Raw genomic sequence first — 24,996 nt, forward strand, 5'->3', positions numbered from 1 at the left:
TCTGAGCCTCCACTACTGTGAGATTCTGTCCTACTTTCTCCGAGATACATAGTTATCATGGAGACTTTGCTTTGCACCAAATCACTATCAACATGACCAAGTGTCTTCGTTATGACTATATCTGGGGACTCAATATATATGGTTACTTGAATTCACATAAGGTCTTCATGACAGCATTTCCGGCGGGTTTCCTTTAATAGCAATGACGTGCTAAATGTCAGTAATGCAATTTCAATAAATGCTTATTAGATTTCTAGCTCAATGGAAAAAAATAGAAGTCATCTAAAACTTGAGTTTTTTAACCTGTGTTACGTGTAAACCAGAGGGTACACCCTAAGTCACTAGGGGCAATTTACAATGTCCTCTTGCTAAGCTTTTATCAAACTAGTTACTACACTGTTCCAGGAAAGGGAAGAGAATTTGACAGAAGCTGCCGCCATCTCTCCGGGCTGTACGCAGGATTTATAAAGTGTACATAAGCCACCATCTGTGGAATGACAGGAACCTTGTGACTGAAACTGAAGTAGAGCTGCCGCATTAGATTAGTACACGTCATGTCAGGAGGCTGGCAGGACAAAAATAATGGACACTCCAGTGATGTGCTACACGATCTCCTGTCTGTATGAAATGATTTCATGCAATATCTAAAGAAAACTTCCCTGATGTGTTTACACAGTTTCTAGATTTTTTTTTTTCTATTGCTTTCATGTACTACCCAAGCCATATGAGGGAAATAATCCCCCCTCCCCCACTTTATTCTGATAATATTCATATTTTTGTTTGTTGTTTTTACAACATTCTCACTTTATGACATTACATTTGGAGATGGATTTACTGTAGCATCAGCAGCACTCAATGCAAACAAATAGATAGATTCAGCAGAACATTCAAAGTGTGTTAGGCCATGTCAGATGAAATACCATGAGTAATAATGATCGAGAAAGTCGGTGGGAGAAATATATTAAGACTGGCATTTCAAACGCCAGTCAAACTAATTTACATTGGCAGAAAATATATTAAGAGGTTCACACCTCTTAATATATTTGGTGCATGTTTGACTGTGTGTGGCAGAAATGCAAATCTACGCCTGCTATGAGAAGATGTCGCTGCAACGGAGGCCCCACCCCCTCGGCTTAAACTCGTCTTTTTCACACCAGTTACGCACAGTGGCAAGTAAAATACAGCAAATTTTAGCGCAACTGCGCTGTGCCCAAAATTGAGACTTTTTTGTACAAGAAAACTGGCATAAGCCTTTTGACATATTACCTCTACTACGTTTAACCCTTCATGTATCGGAGTATACCTGCAGAGAATACTGGGCTCCTTTCAGACTCCAGTAGACATGTATGCAGGTAAATACCTAATTTGTGCATTTACTCAGTGTTCTGTTTTGTATGGAGCTGAGATATAGCAATAGACTACCAAAGCCCTGAAGATGGAGTTACAGGGACTCACAGATGTAACATGGGTTGGAGATCCAGTGCTGGTAGGCCATGTAGTTACAGAGTCTGTAGCAGGAGTATCCCAGATTGAGGATGTGGATTCAAATTCTGTCCATTTCTTTTGAGACTCTTGGGCATATGTGTTTCGGGGAAAAGAAAGCTTGCTAAAAACTTCTGTGAAAAGGAGAGAAAAAAAAAGTATGAGAATGAGACGAGACAAGACAAGTGATACAGACCGTTTAAAAAAAACGTATTAATCAGATGAGAATGCTGTAAACAATTGATATAATGTCATGTATTCATATGTAATGTAGATATTCTGCAACATACCGTACATTACGACTGAGGTATCCAAAAGTATCTATGTACAGTAAATGACATTAGAATAAACATTTATACCAGCACGGACGCAAAATTATTATTTTTTACATTTGTATTTTTACTAGCTAATGAAAGCAATAAAAAGCACTACCTTTAACCCTTTAATGACCAGCCTATTTTAAACCTTAATGACCAAGCTATTTTTTAAGTTTTTCCATCGTCTCATTCCAAGAGCTATAACTTCTTTATTTTTGCGTCGACATAGCTGTATAAGGTCTTGTTTTTTGCAGGACAAGATGTATTTTTTAATAGCACCAATTTTGGGGGACATAGAATTTATTGATTAACAACTTTTTTTTGGGGGGAGAGGGGGGGGGGCAATAGAAAAAACCCCCAGAAATTGCACCACTTTTTTGTGTCCTAAATTTACGCCGTTTACCGTGTGGTATAAATAACACAATAACTTTATTCAGCGGGTTGTTATGATTACAACAATACCAAATTTTATAAATCTACACAGTAAAAACACTTTTTCAAAATTATTTGTTTGTGTGTCTCCATATTTGAAGAGCCATAACTTTTTCATTGTTCTGCAGATGCAGCTGTATTAGGGCTTTTTTTTTGCGGGACGACTTATTGTTATTGTTTTTATCGGTACCATTTTGAAGTAGATGCAACTTTTTTTTTTTTTAATTCTTTTATTTGTCATTTTGTTATTTTATATCACAAATCGTACAAAAGATACACAACATAGTGCGAAAATGGCAGTGAAAAAACATTCAACGGATCACAGGTCAGTTATCAGCCTCACATAAATGCATGGGGTCACCTGAGAGTACCATGTCGCTGAAACCAGTTATTTAGGAAATCTCCGATATGCACCCTGAACCCGCAGCCGTGCATGGTATGTCCTAAGTGCGCATAAGAGCATTAATAGAAGGAGAGAAGCATAGACAGGAAGAAGTAAAGGCAAAATAGTGAGGAAGGAAAGAAGAGAAAAATGGGGAGGGAGAGAACAAGAAGGGGGGGGGGGGAGCTGACCTGACATACCGGATCTAGACGGGAATTCACGAGGCCATGATGATTTTATATTCCTCGGTCATTTGGAAACGAATCCATTCACGCCATGTTTTTAGGAAGGAGGCATGAGTCCCCTTCATTGATGCCGTGAGGTCCTCCATTCTCATGATTTCCTGGATCTTGCCGAACCACATGCCCACCGTCGGAGGATAGGACTGTCTCCACAGTGCAGGAACACATGCCCTAGCAGCGTTTACCAGGTGTCGAACTACCGAACGTCTATACGAGGGCAGTGGGACCTCACACAAATGAAGCAGGAAGAGGCCCGGGGATCTCGGGAGAGGATAATCCGTGAACTTTGAGGAAATACGCCACACCTCGGACCAGAACCCAGTCAGGAGTGGGCAGTCCCAGAAAATATGCAGGATTGTACCCACATGGTCCCCAAATCTCCAGCATAGTGGCGAAGCCGCCGGGATCATTGCATGCAATCTGGAAGGCACCCTGTACCAACGGGACAGTATCTTAAACCCTGCCTCTTGAAATCTACTGGCCATGGAGGACTTATGCGTCATGGTGAACAGGCGTTCTTGTTGTTCAGGTGTAAATGTTTCGCCCAAATCCCTCTCCCAGCTGAGCAAGTACGGAGGTGGCGGCAAATTGGAGGGCGAGATCAATAACGCATAGATTCTGGACAAAGCATGTCGGATCGTGCCTGTGCCTATACACAGGAGTTCGAACGGGGAGCAGTCTCGTAGTTGCGCTGCAGGATGTACTAGGGACGCCAGGAAATGTCGTAGATGCGACTTTTTGATCACATTTTTTTAAGGCAGGATTCACAGAAAACCGCAATTTTCCATTGTTTTTTTATGGTATTCACCCGGCAGGTTAAATAATGTAATAGCTTTATAGTCGGGGTCGTTATGGACGCAGCGATACCAAATATGTGTACCTTTTTTTACTTCATTTTGTTTCTTTAATAATAAAGAATTTTGTAAGGGGAAAAGGTGGGTTTTTAATTTTTTTTTAAATTAACTTTATTAAACATTTTTTTTAAACTTTTTTACTAGTCCCACTAGGGGACTTTAATATGTGATCATCCGATCGCTTTTATAATACACTGCAATACTTCTGTATTGCAGTGTATTACTGCCTGTCTGTTTAAAACGGACAGGCATCTGCTAGGCCATGCCTCTGGCATGACCTAGCAGGCATTTTCTACAGGCAGACAAGGGGGCCTTTATTAGGAGACACAGACACTCAGCGATCTTATTTCTGGTGCGATGAGAGAGGGAGCTCCCTCCCTCTCTCCAAAACAACTCAGATGCGGCGCTTGCTATTGAGCGCCGCATCTGAGGGGTTGAGATCGATACAATAGTAGCCACGGTCAATAGCAACCACAGAATCTGAGCAGTTAGAGAGGGAGGCGAAGGTTGCCATGGCAGCCTAGAGGCATAATGAAGGCTTCTAAGTCTGCCATCTTTGCCCCTCTATTAAGCCATTAATAGGACGCTAAAAGCACAATACTCTTAATACATATTGTACTAGTGATCGCTTCTTTAAAGCCACTAGTGACTATAAAAAAAACATACAAATAAAAATGTAATGTTTAAACCCCCCCCTTTCCCCAAAGTAATGCTTACAATGAAAAAATAAGCATAATTGGTATTGCTGCGTCTGTAAAGGTCTGAACTATTCTAACATTGTTTATCCCACACGATGAAAGACAAAAAAAATATAAATAGAAAGACACCAGAATTGCGTTTTTTTTTGGTCATCTTGTCTTCCCCAAAAAAATGGGGTCTATTCATTTTCATTTTTTGTCTTCCCTTTGTCCCATGGTCTTAACTTCAACATGGTCTGGATGACCAATTTGGAGAGCCCATGGAATCTTAGGACCTCTGCCTCAACTGCCATGCTGTTAAAGACTACGTATGTACACCTTGAAAATATTTAAATTTTTTTCAATAAAAATGTCTGTTTTGTGCAACTATCTAAATAATTTATTAAAAATAATTTTTACTTTTAGAGATACAGCTGCTTTGAATCCTGTATACAGAGCGGCTGTATCGCGTGCTGAGACCTTAATCCGGTGACTGGTTCAGTGTCAGCGGGTCCACGCAGAAACCCCCAGTTGTCGATCACATCTAAGTTCTGAACTTAGATGTGATCAGTAACAGCTCGATCCTGCGTGTCAGACACACAGGACCCGCTGACACTGAACGCATCCATGCTGCTGACCTGACTGATACAGGTTTCAGCGCTAGATTCAGCTGCTCTCTATACAGGATACAAAGCAGCTGTGTCTCAAAATGTTGAAATAATTTTGAATAAAAAGTATATAGAAAGTTGCACCAATCACACGGATCTTTTATTTAAAAAAACAAAAAAAGACTATTTCAAAGAGTTTACATAGCCTTTAAACGCATCTGAGATAAACAGGGATGGAATGGGAGACCTTTGTAAAAGAAGGTCGAGACATTAGGTCAGTTGCCAGGGAGAGTCCGCCAAGAGGCTATTGAGGTATGTGTTCCATGCCCAGCTATGCTAGTCCGGGGCAAGGAGTATACCCGGAAGGCCTTCTGCCTTGACTCATTTCAGAGACAGAAGGGAAATTGGAGGGAAAGGTAGAGGAGAAAAAACAAACAAAAAAAAAACCTCATCCCATGGAGTGACAAGAGCGTCCACCATGACCGTACGCAGAGTCCAAGCTCTGGCCCCAAAGACTTGGTGATTTAGACGGGACACAAATAGGTCCACGTCTGGAGTCCCCCATCTTTGGAAGAAGAACTACAGATGGAGAGACCTCTCTTCCCTGTTGAGTCTGTCTTGACTGAGGAAATGCGTGGTCCATTTGTTCACTCCTGGCAAACGAGCCGCAGAAAAAGCTTGAAAATTATCCTTGGCCCAACGCAGGATCTGGGAGGACTCACTGAGTGATTCCAAGTGCCTCCCTGGTGATCCAGATAGCTGACCGCCATGAAATTATCAGTCTGAATCTGGATGGGATATCCCTGAAGAACGGGAGTGCAATAAGAGAGAACTAGGAAGATGGCCCTCATCTCCAGGTGGTTGATTTGCAAGGAGGCCTCTTCTTTCGACCACAGGCCCTGGACTGTGTGAAGACCGAATACTGGCCCCCAGCCTGTGAGGTTGGCATCCGTGGAGAGGACCAGCCACCTGAGAAGCAGGAAGGAACGACCCAGGAAGACCGCAAGGGACGATTCCCACTAAAGAAGATTTGAGCGGACCCATTGAGGCAGAATAATTGAATCCAAAGAAGAAGGGGAATTTGTCCCAATGAGAAACGATCGCCCGTTGGTAGTGGTATGTGTGGATCTAGGTATATGGAATGGTCTCAAACGCAGAGACAATTTTTTCGAACTCAGTCAGGCAAAATCAGATAGAGCTTGGGGCATTCCTGTGAATTAGTGCTACTCCAGATTGGATGTACCTGATCTTTTCAGCAGTAAGAAGCACCCTGGCTATTCTGGTGTTGAATATCATCATCCTATCATCTTCATCAGGAATTCCATGTTCTGGGACGGAGAAAGGGTACATTTCTGTTGGTTGACAATCCAACCAAACCTCTGCAAGGTGTCGAGATCCTGAAGCGGTCTTGTCGGGAGGGAGCTTTCGTCAAGAGGTCATTGAATTAGGGGATTATGGCAACTCCTCTAGCGTAAAGATGAGAGCTGCCATAACCTTGGTGAATAACCTGGGGGCAGTGGCAAGCCCAAAAAGAACGGCGACAAACTGCAAATGCTGTGTTCAGACAGTGAAGAAACCGCTGATGAGTCCTGGCAATAGGGATGTGGAAGGAGGCATTGCATATGTTGATAGATGACAGGAACTTGCCCCGTTCTATCGACGCAACAATTCCATCCGTAACTTGCGAATGCGCACAAAATAGTTCAGCTTCTCTACCCAGGATAGCTCTTAGGGAACGATCCTTTTTGAGGACTACAATGAGGTTTAAATAGACCTCAATAAGTGTTCCTAAATCTGGAACGACAACTCCAGGGTACTATCAAGTACGCTGACAACACCCCCCCCCCCCCCCTCACGAACCTAGGCATTGTCCATCTGAGTAGCCAAACTTCCTGGAAGGAGAGTAACTGTCCATGCGAACTGGCAGACCTTCACGCCTAAGTGTATTTGGTAGAGGCAGGTTTTGTGGTGCGGATGAGTGACTGCCAAAAAGGTTTGGGTTTTAAGCACGGCCTCCTGGTGTCGGAAAGGCAATAGGATTTCTTCTCTGCTCTCTGAAGTAATGAAAGGTGCGGAATCTTGGAATAATCTAGACAGGATTTAAAGGCAAGGATGATTCTGTGGTAGCAGGGAGCTCTTCGCCCAATTGCTTATACAAAAATTTTAACTAGGCGTTTTCCAAAGCGTTTACCCACAGACACTAAGCTTAAACAGATTAGCCTGGTGCCTGTGGGAGGTATATAGCCTGCATTGGAGAAGCCAACTTTTTATACCTAGTGTCAGCCTCCTAATGGCAGGGACCCTAAACCCTTGGTGCCGTGTCCCCAATGATATTAATGAGAAATGAAAAAAACTGCTGGGTCCTCAAGGGGTTAATAAATAAGCCAAAAATGTTTATTTAACATCCTACTAGAAATATGCTCTTGCAAGAAAATACTAATTGGCTGAAAATCTGTAACTACTCATCTACTTAAAACTCTGTTCACATTAGTTCTTTACCCTCAGTTTTTACTGCTCTTTGATGGCCATAATAATGCAGCATATTTCACTATTCTATACAGAAAAAAACACAAAAACAGAAAGCTGAGTTTTTAATTAAAGTCAATGGGCTTCATCATCCATCCTGTACAAGTGGAAGTTATGATGCCATAGAGAACAGTGCCTAATGCTGCTATGAATTTGAATTATTTTTGCCAAAATGAAATATATGTAGTATTCAGAGCCGTACTGGACATATTTATTAATGTTCATTTGCAGCATCCATGACACATTAAAAGAGCTGATGTTCTCACCTCCTGTTAAATTGAAGGAATTGCTTGGTCCAAAAGCAGAGAATGAATTGAGTGCAACATAATCAGGACTGTTGGGACTGCTGATGGGGCTCCACAAACCAGAACTAAATATGAAACAAATGTACAGTGAGCATTCTCACACAATCAAAGTCTAAAATCACATAATTTCATCAACAATGTGGTAGTCTGGATCACAAAAGATCTAGGATGATCCCGCTCTATGTGGAGAAAAGTGGGGTCATAAAATAACCCACAACTCCTGTAAAGCAAACAAACAAAACAAATCATCCTATGATTGCAGAAACCAAGTTATGACCCCTGGCTTCTTATGGCAACCACAGGACACTGAGCGGCTATTACTGAACTACAGTTATAAGCAGTGCCATCTCAACTATGATACAATTAATGGTTATGGACACCTTTTAATTACTATTGAAATGAATTTATTTGTGGATTAACACGTTTGTAATTTACTTTTATTTGAAAAAATACACTGCTTCGATTCTGCAGCTTCTATGTATCATAGTACATAGAAGCTGCAGAAAACCACTCCGAACCAAAATTAGTCAATGAGCTGCACTAGCCTTTAAGTGTAGACTGCTATAATATAAATCTACAACCAATTCCTTACCTATCAGAGTTATCACTGTCAACGGAAATAGTATGTGACATGCCGATGCTGTTAGACAGGTCACCTTTTACAACAGATGACTTTGATAATCCGCTGCCAACTGATTAGAAAAAAAAATAAACAAAGGGGGGGGGGGTAGAGAGAACAGTTTAGTGGAATTTCTATAAAATGTAATACAGTAGTGCTATTATATTGCATTATAAAAGGGATAGTGAAATAAAGATGATACCTGGGTTCTTGTCATATCCTGCAGCTACAGCAGCAAATGTGGGATTGCCATTCCTTCCCGGTAAAGACGAAGCTTTAGTCAGCTTAGGTTTGGTGACCATAGAATTCATTCTCAACTCACTAGAATAAAAGATCCTTTGTTACACACAGTGTTGTTTTTTGGTTTGTTTCATTTGTATTATTCTCCTTGAACACTGGTAAAGTTTAGGACTGCAGCTGTGGCAGATGCAGTCAACACACACCGATATTTATCACTAAAACCAACGAGGTCTCAGAACTGCCGACAGAGCGATAAAAACATTCGAAACATACCTTTTTTTTTCTCGGTCACACAAGTTTCCTGACTGAGAAACTGCCTTTGGATTCCCCCCTACATGGAGGTCACAGGTGCCACTCTGCTCTTAATGACCATTCTAGTGGCCAGTCAGGAGACTGCTAGAGCTGCCACTCAGAGCAAACGGGCAGGACTTGCAGCGCGCAGTGCAGGAGAACTTGCAGATCAAGCCCGGCCTTAGTGGCCCTCGCGTTCGACGCGCCGGGGTAACTAAGCTAAATTTTCTAGGTCATGTAACTTGCATGACCGAGACAAAGGTATGGTTACAATGCTCTCCCCTTTATTGATCTGTCAGCAGTTTTGAACCCTCAAAACGGCTGACAGGTTCCCCTTTAAGAAGCATGTTTTATGTTTAGAGGTTACTCCTAAACTATGCTACAATAGGTGCAGTAAATGTCCGGAGGGGCTGATGTGATAAACTGAATAACATGGGCTTACACATTTATTTTGTGTCCATTGGAGGCAATATTGCAGCAGTAGCACACAACCCTATGTTTACTACGCTGTTAATATGCTTAATACAGTAAAACAAAAATAAATAAAAAAAGAAAATTACTACAGGCAATATGATTGCTGCTGGATTTCCTCCCATCATACTTACTGATTGTTTGTGCTGTTGACAATGCTGCTGTAGCTGTTTCTGACCACATAGCCCAATGCTGGGGGTGGTGAAGGAGAGGTAGGAGCTGGTGAGGTTTGCCGTTGCTTTAAGAAGTCATCAGCATTGTGGGTCTGGACAGATAGTTTATAAAGGCTGTCTGCTGCTATAACATTGAAACAGAGATGTTACAAATAAAATAAACTGACATTCCCTCTTTTCTGATGAACATATTTATCCACCATACTTTAACATATTTTAGTTGATGCTTTTGATAAATGCCACATTGTAATATTACTCCACGCTATACTTATGTAAATATATAATAATAGTTATGACCTATTTTAGATTTATGCTAATGACTACAACTGAACGTTTTTTAGCCTTTGACCAAGCGGGCGTTGTAAAGAGAAGTGTATAACGCTGACCAATCAGCGTCATATACTTCTTTCCATTCATGCACTCAGCACAGTGATCTTGCTAGATCATGATGTGCTGTCCTTACTCACACATTAACGTTACTGAAATGTCTTGAGAGCGAATAGACATCGCTACCAGTCAGGACGCAATGTCTATTCATAGTCCCGTCACTTCGGTAACGTTTGTGTGTCACTTACTCACACAGCACATCGAGATCACGCTGTGCTGTCATTTACAGCGTGATCTCGCGAGATCACGCTTGCGGTCATTAAGTCCCACACAAACGTTACCGAAGTGTCGGGATTGTGAATAGACATTGCGCCCTGGCTGGTAGCGATGTCTAATCACTCTCAAGACACTTCAGTAATGTTAACGTGTGAGTGACAGCACATCATGATGTAGCAAGATCACTATATGCTGAATACATGAATGGAGATAAGTATATGACGCTGATTGGTCAGTGTTATACATTCCTATTTACAACGCCCACTTGGTGAAAAGCTAAACAACGCCCAGTTTGGCATTAAGAAAGTCATTAGCATAAATCTAAAATAGGTCATAACTCTGTCAAAATGTATCGTTTTTCTAAATAAAAAAAACGCTGCTGTAATCTACATTACAGCGCCGATCACATTATGTAGAGGAAAGGCACTTAGAGGCTGTCACCACATTAGAAGTAGTCTTTTTAAGGCTGGGTTCACACAGTTTTTTGCAGGCAGAAAATCTGCCTCAAAATTCCAAATTTTGCTCTGCTTGCACGCCGATTTTCGCCCACGGCCATTGAGCGCCGTGGGCAAAAAACGCCATGAAATACGCTTTCTCTTCCTCCCATTTTTTGTCAATGGGAGGTCAGAGACGTAAATGCCCAAAGATAGGGCATGGCACTTCTCATTCCTGCGAGCCGTTTTTTCGGCTCGCGGTAAAAAAAAAAAAACTCCTCCACCTCCCAATAAAATCAATTGGAGGCATTTTTGGCTGTTTTTTGGCACGTTTTCCGACTCTGTTTCTGCATCAAAAAACGTGTCAAAACGCTGTGTGAACTGACCCCAACAGTGTCAAGAAATCCAACATGCCTGATCCTCGTAACCCCCTCCCCACCTCAGCCACTTGGGGATAGCTGATATGGATGTTGGAATGGGGATAGCTGTAACGGGATGTTGACTCCCCAAATTTTTATCTAATGTGTATAGGCAGCTATAAATTTATTGAATCAGTATTCTGCATCTGGTCTCGTGACATTGTATCACAGTACTACACTAAACACAAGTGCTGGATTATCAGATGCCAGATTGCAGGAATTTCAGTGAGCATTTGTGTAATGGATGGAAAACCATGCATATACTGTATAAGAGTTAATGTCCTATGCAAACAGCAGCACACTGCACCAGAAACAAAAGGCAACGCTAGAGTTACGCCTCAAGCACACGAATGTGTGTGCCGGCCGGGTCCAGTCAGTGAGCCGTGGAAAGATAGGACATGTCCTATCTTTCCACGTATCCGAAAGTCGGGTCCGTGATTCACCCACTAAAGTGAATGGGTCTGTGAAAACTACCGGGTGGCACTCGGATGCCGTGAAAAACGGCCCGAGTGGCACTCTGTTGTGTGCAACTGGCATAACCGATAGCTGTGTGTCTGGGATAACAAAGGAGCATGCTCTATAAAGCAGACCCAAGCCATAGTGGGCACAGAACACCTCAATATGCATTTTAGTGGCAACCATAATAAATCCTGCTCTCTTCAAAGTACAAATGACATGCTAATCATTTATATTCCCATCATAAACCCGTATAGCGTCTTAAACAAAATATGCTGCGAATGCACATTTATGTTTGTGCTGTGAAAGCCCCTCTAGCACTACATTGCTTGATTTACTTGTAATAAACCTATTGAAATTGGCAATTGTACTGATAGAAATTATGGTGCAAGCTTCAAAGTGCAACATTATTTGTTTTATACCGCATTCAGATGAATGATGGAAAGCAAACATAATAATGAAACTCTACCTAATAACCCACTTGAAAGTTATGTGAACGTGATATCAACAACACTATGAAAGTGAAAATGGAGGACTTATGGTAGAGAGTGCAACATATTACATTTGGTATATATATATATATATATATATATATATATATATAGCGCACAACATCGGTGCATACTCACAGCTGCCTGATTTATGAATTGGCACAGAGTCCCACTCTGGAGGTGGGGAATCTTTCTCGCCTTCTGAGCTGCTGGTATTGCCTAGCTCCTGACTAGGAAGAAGTTTCGCCAGCATTGACTGCCTGTTCTCCATTAGCTTACTGTTGGGACCTGCACAAAACATTAACAAGCCATGCACTGTGAGACGTGCTCTACTCATTTCCAGACAAACCATAAAGCAGTTAGCAAGGAAAGACCAGAAGTCCGAGCATCTAAAAGGAAACCGGAAACATACCTCTTGTTTTCTGTAGATTTCTTGGTTTTGAACCATTCACTGAGGAGTGCTGCACAGAAATTTTTGAGAAATTTTTATGTTGTTTGTTTTCTAGGGGGGTGGTGTATGGCAATTCCAAAGAGCTTGAAATAAAATAAAAAAAAACTTCTTAGAAACCAGTATAATACAACATCATACTATATGCAACAATCCAACCATGTCCACAGTTTATTTGTTTCCATCCATAACAATTCAAGTAATGTAAAGAAAATCCATTAGGAAAGCTTGCCAAAGATTACTCTACATGTCGGATCATGTAAAGGGCTGGACAAAACAGACTAGTTAATATTTTATAGGAAATGTAGGTAATACACGGACCTTTTTGCTTGTTTGTTATAAACACAACTTTATGATGTGAATATAAACCTGATCTCTATTCTGCACCTTTATCCAATTCTCTGAATGTATGAAGCACTGTAAACAATGGACCTGTCTATTCTGGTTGCCATGGCTAAATCATGGATGTATACATGTCAAAATATATTCTCCTCTCGTCCAGGGGCGTAGCTAAAGGCTCATGGGCCCAGGTGCAAGAATTCAGCTTGGGCCCCCCTACCCCTTCCCAACACCAACAGGCCCTGTGCACGCCTATGCCCAGCTGCCTTGCCAGACAGACCCCATTAATGCTCCCACAGTATAATGCCTTCCATAGCTGCCCACCACAGTATAATGCCCCCCATAGCTACCTCCACACAGTATAATGCCCCCCCATAGCTGCCCCCACACAGTATAATGCCCCCCCATAGCTGCCCCCACACAGTATAATGCCCCCCCATAGTATAATACCCCCCGCATAGCTGCCACCACACAGTATAATGCCCCCAATAGCTGCCCCCACACAGTATTATGCCGCCCATAGCTGCCCACACACAGTATAATGCCCCCCCATAGCTGCCCCCACACAGTATAATGCCCCCCATAGCTGCCCCCACACAGGATAATGCCCCCCATAGTTGCCCACACAGTATAATGTCCCCCATAGCTGCCCACACAGTATAATGTCCCCCATAGCTGCCCACACAGTATAATGCCCCCCATAGCTGCCCACACAGTATAATGCCCCCCATAGCTGCCCACACAGTATAATGCCCCCCATAGCTGCCCACACAGTATAATGCCCCCCATAGCTGCCCACACAGTATAATGCCCCCCATAGCTGCCCACACAGTATAATGCCCCCCATAGCTGCCCACACAGTATAATGCCCCCCATAGCTGCCCACACAGTATAATGCCCCCCATAGCCGCCCACACAGTATAATGCCCCCCATAGCCGCCCACACAGTATAATGCCCCCCATAGCTGCCCACACAGTATAATGCCCCCACAGCGTATAATGCCCCCCCATAGCTGGCCCCCACACTGTATAATGCCCCCCATAGCTGCCCCCACATAGTATAATGCCCCCTCATAGCTGCCCGCACACAGTATAATGGGCCCCAAAGCTGCACACAGTATAATGGGCCCCAAAGCTGCCCACAGTATAATGCCCCCCATAGCTGCCCACACAGTATAATGCCCCCATAGCTGCCCGCACACAGTATAATGCCCCCCATAGCTGCCACATAAAGTATAATGCCCCCCATACAGTATAATGCCCCATAGCTGCCTCATACAGTATAATGCCCCCCATAGCTGCCCCATACAGTATAATGCCCCCCCATACAGTATAATGCCCCCCATAGCTACCCCATACAGTATAATGCCCCCCATAGCTTCCCCATACAGTATAATGCCCCCCATAGCTTCCCCATACAGTATAATGCCCCCCATAGCTTCCCCATACAGTATAATGCCCCCCATAGCTGCCCCATACAGTATAATGCCCCCCCCCGTAGCTGCCCCATACAGTAGAATGCCCCCATACAGTATAATGCTCCCCATAGCTGTCCCATACAGTATAATGCCCCCCATAGCTGAATCCACACAGTATAATGCCCCCCATAGCTGCCCACACAGTATAATGCCCCCCATAGCTGCCCACCACAGTATAATGCCCCCCATAGCTGCCCCCACACCGTATAATGCCCCCCATAGCTGCCCCCACACCGTATAATGCCCCCCATAGCTGCCCCCACACCGTATAATGCCCCCCCCATAGCTGGCCCCCACACCATATAATGCCCCCTCATAGCTGGCCCCCACACCGTATAATGCCCCCCATAGCTGCCCCCCACATAGTATAATTCCCCCACATAGCTGCCCGCACACAGTATAATGCCCCCCATAGCTGCCCAGAGTATAATGCCCCCCATAGCTGCCCACACAGTATAATGCCCCCCATAGCTGCCTCAAAGTATAATGCCCCCATAAACTATAATGCTCCCCTCGCTGCCACATACTGCATAATGCCCCCCATACAGTATAATGCCCCCATAGCTGCCCCATACAGTATAATGCCCCCAATAGCTGCCCCATACAGTATAATGCCCCCCATAGCTGCCCCATACAGTATAATGCCCCCCATACAGTATAATGCCCCCCATACAGTATAATGCCCCCCATAGCTGCCCCATACAGTATAATGCCCCCCATAGCTGCCCCATACAGTATAATGCCCCCCGTAGCTGCCCCATACAGTATAATGATGCCCCATACAGCATAATGCCCTCATAGCTGCCCCATACAGTATAATGCTCCCCATAGCTGCCCCATACAGTATAATGCCCCCCCGTAGCTGCCCCATACAGTATAATGATGCCCCATACAGCATAATGCCCTCATAGCTGCCCCATACAGTATAATGCTCCCCATAGCTGTCCCATACAGTATAATGCTCCCCATAGCTGTCCCATACAGTATAATGCCCCCATACAGTAGAATTCGCCCTCAGCAGCTACCATATGAGCCCCTCTCCTCCCATAAATTCACTGTATTGAATGATGTATATAATTGTGCTCCCACAATATAGAAAATTAGTAAATTCACTGAAGTGACAATTGAGTAAAATATACCTTTTATTATAGTAACTCGCTAAAAACAGGGGTAACACACCACTGTGAAAAAAGCCCCACCGTGTATATAAAAAAATGTATTAAACAATAAACACTGAGTAATTGAGATAAGTATATCTCAGTGTTTGTATAGATATTCACCGGTATCAGCATTTGACCTGGGCACAACAATAGTACGAGCCCCAAGAACACACCAGGGTCCGTGATCAAACACCGGAGTCTCCTAGTGCTGGGTCCACTACAATGCTACTGTCCCCTATGCAACAATCCCACATACAAAAACGACCCTACGCGTTTCAAATACTCATCCTCAGGGGTCTGTATCTTGGTCACACTGGCCTAATTACCAGCGATAAATATTCAGCAGCAGGTATTCTGCTGTGCATCACAGATGGATGCTCGCGTCGATTTCAGCGGCCTCCCCTCTCCTCCCATACCCAGTATAATGCCCCCATATGTACCTAATAGAAAAATAACAATTACTTACCTATTCCCGTTCCCACGACGGGTGGAGGATCCATCTCCTCCTCTGCACTGTGCTGAGTGACTCAGTGCAGACAGGCGTGATGACGTCACTACATCGCGCCTGCCTGCGCCGAGCCGCTCGCGACACAGTGAATGCATTGAACCCAAATGAATGTGTGTCATGAGAAAGCAGATTCAGTTGGAGGGGGGACGAGCGCTGTGTGGCAACGGGGGCCCTGTCGCAGTTGCGATCCCTATAGCTACGCCACTGCTCTCCTCTATACTAGACATACTAAAACACTATTGCATGAAGCTTAGAAAGAATAACAAACACATCCATTGCTTACAATGCTGGATCCATTAATAGAACTAGAAAACAGGGCAAAACGAAATAAGCTTTTTACTAGAAAGTGGCTCCTTTTTTATTTCATGACTGAACAGCTTAAGTTCCCTTTATGGGCGTTCTAGTCCTTTTCGTAACTAGTCAGGTGACTTATGAAGCCCTATCTAAGAGCAGCATATGATACAGGGAGAGTATCTCAGCTCTGTGATCTATAGGTTTATCTGATTTGAAGCAGGATTTCTGAGTAAATAGAGTAAGGCCTCATGCACACGACTGTGCATTACGGTCGGCATACTATCCGTAATTGCTGATAGTATAGGACACATTCTTTCCTATGGGCCAATGCACACGACCATGGATTCAACGGTCCGTGCATTGTCCAGGAGCCCGGTCCACAAAAATATAGGACAAGTCATGTTACGGGCCGGGCTCATTAGGCCTCATGCACACGACCGTAACTTTTATCCGCAATTACGGATCCGTAATTGAAGATAAAATACTGACCCATTCATTTCTATCGGCCACGGACATTTTCCCGTATATTTACGGGTGTGTCCGGGCTGTAGAAATGACCCGCAAAAAACAGGACCCGCTTTTTTACGGACCGTGCTCCTATACTTATTACTGTGAGCACGGTCCGCAAATGCAGAGACACTCTGTGGCGCATCCGTGCAGTATTTACTGGCTGTAAATACTGCATGGACATGCACGAGGCCTTAAAGTCAATGCACATCTAGTGTGTGCACGGTCCATGATTGCCGTGCATGAGGCCTAAATCCTGACAGGACTCCAGATAGAGACTGATAGTCCTGCTAACCCAGCCCACAAGGCTGATTGACAGCTTTCTTTGTACACACACTGATAAAGGGAAAGTGGGCAATTGCCTGTGTAGGCAGGAAACTCATTTTCTCTCTTCTAGGAGTCTTGTCAGGAGTAAAGCCGCTACTACACCTGCCGATTTAGCGAGCGCCGTTCAACGAGACATCGTTGATCGTACTCGTCTACTCCGGTCGCAAGGAGCTTTGTATGCGGATGAGCAGTCGTTACTCCGATCTATCGTCTCCATACATCATCATCATTTCGGCAACGCGTCTCCCTGTTTACACAGGGAGATGTGCTGCTGACATTAATATTTGACTTTTTTTAAATGATACGATCATTTGCTCTTTCCTCTGAAGATCGCTGCCCTTTTTACACAGGGCAATTATCAGCAAGGAGCGATCTATGAACGCTCGTCTGCCCAATAATTGCCGAGTGTAAAACCCCCTTAACTCTGCATTTTACGGCTTCAAATCATGTAACACGCTGTATTACGGAGCTCATTTTCTCTCCTTGTAGCAAATACTGCTCTCTGAAAAGAAATCATAAAATCACTTGATAGGTTCACTTTGAGAAAAAAAAAAAAGAATTGGATTTTTTTTTCTCACCTTGGTTTAACTTCTGTTACATTCTCCTTTTTGATGGTGTTAAGAACTTTCTTGCTCTTGTGATTTACTTTACCAATTTCATTTTCTATTTTATCAGTAATGGCTTGTTTTCCCTTCGATTTTTCAGTCTCCTGAACGAATAAAACACAATTATTGTATGATGACATAAGAGTTGCAGTAAAAATTCTACATTCCTCAAGTTACTATTGGACAGAAACCAAAAAATGGTAGGGAATGGCAATATACTGTATGCAAGTACCTGAACAGTACTCAGCTTTTTTTTTTTTTTTACGAGGGCCTGTTATTTGGGAGACCAGTAGAAGTTTTTATTGGCACCATTTTGGGGTACATATAATTTATTAACATTAAATAAAAAACTAAATTGGGGAATTTGAAAAAAACAAAAAGGGGTCGATTGCTGTGATACCATATATGTATTATTTTATGGTCTACTATTTTTACACAAAATATTTTTAATGAAAAAAATGGATGTCTTCGGCCCCGGCAGCCATGGTAACCCAATAGCATACAGCGATTTCGTCATGGGGGTGCCGATGGGCTGACATAGGGATCCCGCTAGTCAAATTCTTTAAACGCTGCAGTCACTATTGACCATAGCATCTAAGGAGTTTAACGGCCAGAACCAGAGGCTTCTACGATCAGAAAACAGACTGGCTACCACGGTGATCACGCGTGCTCACAGAATTAGGACAACCTATTATGTCCGCAAATAGGATAAAATAGAATGTCCAATTGTGTATAGGGCTTAATATTACATGCCAGTGCCACAGCCCTCTAGACAAAGAATAAGGCCCCATGCACGCGCCTGTAAAAATGGTCTAACTGTGGACCGTAATTACGGACCCATTCACTTCTATTGCCCACGGACACCTTCCCTTATATTTACGGGAAGGCGTCCGTCTTGTAGTCTGCAAGAGATAGGACATGTCATATCTTTTGCTTTTTATGGTCCGCGCTCCCATACTTTATAATTGGAGCACGGGTCGCAAATGCGAACGATTGTCTGCGGCCACCTGCAACGATTGCGTGCATGGGGCCTAACCAGTGGGATGAAAACCCTCAACACATCAATATACAAATTATAACAAAGTGATGCCAACCACGGCCAATAATACTGCTCAGATAATCCACACAAGCAATACATTTTCTGGACAGCGTGTTGTACCGTTATAATTAAATCTCCATTTCTTTGTAAATATTAGGTGACTTCGGATCATACCTCTTTAAGAAGTGGCTCCGTGTCAGGATTGGAAGTCTCAGTGGTGGTGGAAGAGCTGTCATCATCTGCAAGAGAGTCCTTCAGCTCATCTTCGTGTGTCTTGCCTTTTCCTCTTCTCTCTCTCTCTTCTGGTTTCTTTTGGAATTTAACTCTATGCTGAAGAGACCTCCCTTTCCCTAGGAGGTAAAAGGTAGAAAAAAGAAAACTCTCAATCCAGTATACGGTCTAAAAGTAGTCTCAATGTAGTAGCATTAAACTTCTATGAATTAAAGATCTGTACAGTCTTGTGCTCATAGAGTAAAACTAAAAGGAGAAAATATATTAAAATAGACAAGTATTTAGCAACTTGTCAGACTGTGGTACATTGGACCTAACAGAAGAAATTATTCACAAGGCCTAACTGGCAGAAATGCATGTCCATTTCTAAAGAGAACATAAACTTTGCTGTTTTCACAATTAAACCATGGGTAGACTAAAAACTAATAGGGTGTATGAAATAAAAAAAAAAGCTATGAACTTCCCCTCAGTCAGGGTGATCCTATACAGAACCTTATGGAGTATTTATGTGGGCTAGTCCAACTCCGACATGCTGTTAGAGTGGACTAGAGAAGTAATGCTAAAGAACAAGGTCTTGTTCCCTCAAGTCTTATTATTCTGTAAGGCTGGGTTCACACGACCATGTTACGTCCGTAATGGACGGAACGTATTTCGGCCGGAAGACCCGGACCGAACACAGTGCAGGGAGCCGGGCTCCTAGCATCATAGTTATGTACGACGCTAGGAGTCCCTGCCTCTCCGTGGAACTACTGTCCCGTACTGAAAACATGATTACAGTACGGGACAGTTGTCCTGCAGCGAGGCAGGGACTCCTAGCGCCGTACATAACTATGATGCTAGGAGCCCGGCTCCCTGCAATGTGTTCGGTCCGGGACTTGGGGTCGAAATACGTTCCGTCCATTACGGACGTAACATGGTCGTGTGAACCCAGCCTTAGGTGTCCATGGCCCCGGACGGGCAGAATAGAGTCATATGCTGTACTAATCTGTCTGGTATAAAGAAATAAAAAACTGGACAGTTAATGGTATCTACTACAAAATGGATCCATCAAGGGTCTTGTCAAAATGGAACCCATGATTCCAGTGTGAAACTCAGACATAACTAGACTGCAAAATATTTTTTCCGAAATTGTAATGCTAATTTTAGTTCTTGAAAATGACGACATATCGTGTTTCCAAATTAAACTGCCAATATATTTTTTGCTTACAGCTTAAACTAAAGCCTTTGACATTTAAAATACCAATAAAACAGGTTGTTGTTACCTTTACTTTTTGCTGCTGGAGATGGAGGTTGTTCTATAAACACATCTGATGGAGGGGGTTCAGAATTGTCAAAATCTTTATCCATTACTTCTATGAGATTAGTTATATCTGCATCATCCGAACTGTGCCTAGTATTACCACCACTGCCACTATTTCCAAAGTACTCTGGGTGAGAAGAGATAGAGGTCCCTGTTCGGGATATATCTGCGGTTTGCTCTGGCTGTGTCTGAGGCACGGTTGGTGGTTGTGTTGGCACAAGCTGCTCCTGTAAGCCTGGTCCTTGTGGTGGTGCAAGATTTAGTTTTATTCCTCGCATGCGCCTGGATAAAGATGAACTGTGAGAAGCAGCGCTAGAGTCTGTGGTCAAGGAGGAAGTTTTGCTAGATGGCTGTGTTGTAGACACTTGTACTGACGTTCTGCTAGATACACTGGAGTTTTTTGCTCTAACAGTTTCCACATCCGCTGCATTTCTGTGTACGCTGGATGTTGGGTAGCTCGGCTTGTGATTACTAGTGTTTTTTACGTTGGAATTCACACTATACAAGCCTCTGTTAGAGCCATTGTTTGAGTCACTTCCAGCAGAATTAAAGCTAAAACACAAAAAATGGAGTTAAGGATTTCACCATATTTTTTGTATGTGCCATTCATATATTTATATAAATTAATCATGTCCCCCCTTAGTCATCCTCTATGCCCCTTATTAGCTTTGTTGCTCTTTGTATTTTTTCCAAATCCAGGGCATCCTTTCTATGAACTGGAGCCCAGAACTGAACTGCATATTCTAGATGAGGCCTCACTAATGCTTTGTAAAGTGGTAATATTACATCCCTGTCCCGCGAGTCCATGCCTCTTTTAATACACGACAATATCTTGCTGGCCTTTGAAGCAGCTGATTGACATTGCATGCTGTTATTGAGTTTATGATTTACAAGTACACACAGATCCTTCTCAACAAGAGACTCCCCCAGTGTAGCTCCCCCTAGGACATATGATGCATGCAGGTTGTTCGTACCCAGCGGAATAACTTTACATTTATCAACATTAAACTTCATTTGCCAAGTGGACACCCAAACACTTAGTGTGTTCAAATCAGCCTGCAATTCACAAACATCTGCCATAGACTGAACAATACTACATAGCTTGGCGTCATCTGCAAAAATAGAAATAGTGCTATTAATCCCATCCTCTATATCATTAATAAATAAGTTGAATAATAGTGGCCCCAGCATGCGTATGAACAATTCAAGTTTGTGAAAAATTTGGACGAGGTTAGTCTTAATTATACATATATTGTTACAGAAACAACCAGAGGAGAAAGACCCGAGTATAAAAATAGGAGCGATTGCTGACACTCGCAGTATAGAGTAGTGGGTATCTGCATCACAGAATAATGGACTGTCGGCGCATCCCCTGTGACACAACCGGAAGCGAGGACCGGAACGCGTCGGGAATCCGAATGTGCGCTCCAGTGCCTGGAGCCGGATGTAGGGCGGTCCTCGCTTCCAGGTGTGTCACAGGGGATGCGCCGACAGTCATCACACTGCGCCATTTCTATTACGTGATAATACATAAGGGCAGCAATTTACAGAACATACACAACACATCCGCCCCTGAGGAAGCACCTTCTTGCGAAACGCGCGTTGGGGGTCTGTGCTGGAGCGAGCACTGAACACTGTCTTTACATCTATGGGTAAGCTATTGCCATCTGCTCTAAACACTATCTATGCATTAGCACTCTACTTTAATCATTGGTCTCTCATTCTTCTACCTTATTACTTGACGTACTATACTGTTGTATGGTTTACTAACGTCTTAATATGGGAACCTACCCTATTTGAGTTTATATATGACCATTATTCGGTGATGCAGATACCCACTACTCTATACTGCGAGCGTCAGTAATCGCTCCTATTTTTATACTAGGGTCTTGTCCTTCCATTAACTTTTAAACTTTGTTTTGTCATATGTGTTAATAAAATTATATCTTTTACATAATATTGGCTATAAGCTCTTCTTTCTTCTCTGTGGTTGTTCATATATTATGGAGCTGCCTTTGTGGTAAATTATTGGGGGACGCTTCTGTCTGGAACCGTGCCCAGCCCACAGTACTAATGCTCTTGGAGGGCACATATTGAATATATTGTTACAGGTAAGGAGATTAATAAGATATTACAATCTAGAGTTGTAAATAGCAGAGACTGGATGGCATAGAGATGTTAATCTAGAACCCAAAGGAAGTGATCAATAGTCACTCTACAAAGGAAGAGTTAACAGACTTAAAACACTGAGATGCAATAATAACTTACTTGCTTTCTGTTGATATGCCGACTATCCTTCTGAGATCAAAGGGTCGGCCCAAATGAAAAGGAGGATTTGATACCTCAAAAGAGAGTCGCCTTCTGAACGGCTCCCATATTCCTTGAGCTTCTAAGTAAGCTGTTCCAATAACCAAAAGAAACAGCAAACTGACGAGAAAAGAAAAAAAATCCCACAATTTTAATTAAAATGCACACAAAAATATTAAATGCAAAATATTTGCTGGAGTAAAGGACGGGGGGGGGGGGGGGGGGCTCATAGAAAACTGAAAAACCTCTCCTGCATTGTCTGCCCAACTCTCAGGATAGGAGCTCATGGACAGAAGGATGAGACAGGACAAATCTCTCAGTTCCCTCTGTGCCTCCTCCTCTTCCCCACATCTCAGTAGTTGCTCTGCTCAGATTCATTTAAATTCCCCTTTAAATAAAGCAATTCAACTACACCCTGAGAATAGCCTTTCCAATGTAAACCTAATAAACAGAATGGGAACGTAGAAGAAGTATGTTTAAAAATAATTCAGTGATAGCGAAGAGGTGAAGATTCCACTACGGTACCTCATAATTCCTGAGATAACTACATACAGTGCCAACTCCCAGTTGGGCCGTGGTAGCGCCTCTGCACAGGAGGCCAGCATGTGGTATGGAAGGGATGCATTTAGTACAAAAACAAATTCAGAGCCTCCTGCTGTAACAATCTTCAGTTCACGAATTACTCGTGAGGAGGTGAAATCTGGTGTAAACCTGGAGAAAAAGGAAAGAACAGTTTATGGTGTACCATCAGGGAGTGTCAATTAAACTACATACACATGAATAATATCGAATATATTCAGTGCTTTGACGTGTAATTTAGATATTATGGTTTTGAACAAAAATAAACCAAGAGAATACGCTAATTATATAAAAAAAATAAAATAAAATTCCCTACAAAAAAGGTGTTTGTCAGCAAGTTCACTGCCTTATCGGACAAAGTCTACATTGGCAATAAAAAAAAAAACAAAAAAAAAAAACAAAAATATAAAAGCGTTCCCACATTCACCTAGGAGAAAGCAATATCTGTCAAGCATAGAGGTCTCTTCAAGGCAGGCAGCCAATTCCACCACAGAAACAAGTAGGGAAGTTTCTGTCTGGGATCAAGTGTTTATTAAATAGGAGCTTCAATAATAGCTCTACCAGAGAAAGGAAATTCTGTCCTTGGCTGAAGTTGAACATCTATCCACTTCTCTGAATTTCTCCGCAGTTCTGCGGTTTGACTGCCCAGGAGAGGGAAACATGCTTAACAAGCCTGCCAGGTTTACAGGTCTCCGTAGGAACATCCAAACAAAGGAAAAAGTGATTATTAGTAAGGAACCTACTGACTAGTTCTCGTTATTCAGATTGAGATGAATGGAGTCAAAGGACAGATTACTAAAGTAAAAAAATAAGCACTAAATCATAAAGCAGGAATACATTCAATGCACAGTAAAGCCCTTTACTCATGATACCACCCCCCCAATCAATCATACTTGCTCCCTAACGTCTCATGTACATGACCGTTGTGCGACTCCGGCCATTTTTGACGGCATCCGAGTGGCACCCTATAGTCTTCACGGACCCATTCACTTTAGTGGGTGAATCGGCCGGCACACATGGTCGTGTGCATGAGGCGCAAGAGTTACACATCGTGTCTTATTTTTTTTTTAGTCAATGAACCAGTCGGTCGACCCTCAGATGCCATAGATACCGCAGGTAGCATTGACTTAGGCCTAATGCACACGAACGTAAAAACAGCCATAATTACTGGCCCATAGACTTTCGTTTGCTTATGGAAAGGTGCCCTGGCCGTTGAAAAATATAGAACATGTCCTATTTCAGGCCGTAATTACGGCACGGGCAGGCCCTTAGAAGTCTATGGGGCTCCCACAATTACGGGTGGCTACATGTGTGCACCCGTAAGTACGGGAGCATTGGTAGGCGACGTCAGGACATAGTCACTGTCCAGGGTGGTGAAAGAGTTAAACGATCAGTGCGGGACAGAGAGAAGGGGCTGCACTGATCGGCAGTAACTCTTTCAGCACCCTGGACAGTGAGTACCATGCACGGCGCTCACAATATAGATGTCTAAAGTTACTTCAAAACCGGTAATAAAAAAAAGTTAATCCTTACCCAGAACTCCCTGCTTCTTCCTCCAGTTTGGCCAGCCCATGTGACCGCTGCAGCCAATCACAGGATGCAGCGGTCACATGGACTGCCGCGTCATCCAGGGAGGTCAGACCATGTCAAAAGAGGGACGCGTCACCAAGACAACGGCCGGGGTACGTATGAATTTCTTTTACTTACAATCGATGCGTTCCACTCACGAAACTCTGCCTGAAAGGGCTGCTCCTTCACTCTATCCAGCACTGATAGAGAGAAGGTTGGCTGCCAATTAGTGCAGAGAAAATGGGTCCGTAAATACGGGTGGAATACTGGTCGAATACGTGTG

General features: G+C 43.1%; 1 protein-coding gene across 2 annotated transcripts in view; it reads right to left on the bottom strand.

Annotated features, from left to right (window-relative positions):
• TMEM131 (transmembrane protein 131) overlaps positions 1-24,996 on the bottom strand; it is a 218,173-nt gene that overhangs the window by 1,312 nt on the left and 191,865 nt on the right. The window contains exons 29-40 of one of the 2 annotated variants that reach the window (XM_075852597.1): positions 23,091-23,276; positions 22,527-22,685; positions 20,221-20,810; positions 18,902-19,077; positions 17,662-17,792; positions 12,435-12,556; positions 12,161-12,310; positions 9,581-9,740; positions 8,647-8,765; positions 8,418-8,517; positions 7,787-7,890; positions 1,456-1,616 (exon numbers count right to left, since the gene is read on the bottom strand). In XM_075852597.1, the coding sequence (XP_075708712.1) occupies positions 1,456-1,616; positions 7,787-7,890; positions 8,418-8,517; positions 8,647-8,765; positions 9,581-9,740; positions 12,161-12,310; positions 12,435-12,556; positions 17,662-17,792; positions 18,902-19,077; positions 20,221-20,810; positions 22,527-22,685; positions 23,091-23,276 (2,158 nt within the window). Of the gene's footprint in view, positions 1-1,455; positions 1,617-7,786; positions 7,891-8,417; positions 8,518-8,646; positions 8,766-9,580; positions 9,744-12,160; positions 12,311-12,434; positions 12,557-17,661; positions 17,793-18,901; positions 19,078-20,220; positions 20,811-22,526; positions 22,686-23,090; positions 23,277-24,996 lie in introns of both variants that reach the window. The other variant, XM_075852596.1, reaches the window with a different exon arrangement.

Source organism: Rhinoderma darwinii, chromosome 2 (assembly GCF_050947455.1).
Source record: "Rhinoderma darwinii isolate aRhiDar2 chromosome 2, aRhiDar2.hap1, whole genome shotgun sequence".
Taxonomy (NCBI): domain Eukaryota; kingdom Metazoa; phylum Chordata; class Amphibia; order Anura; family Rhinodermatidae; genus Rhinoderma; species Rhinoderma darwinii.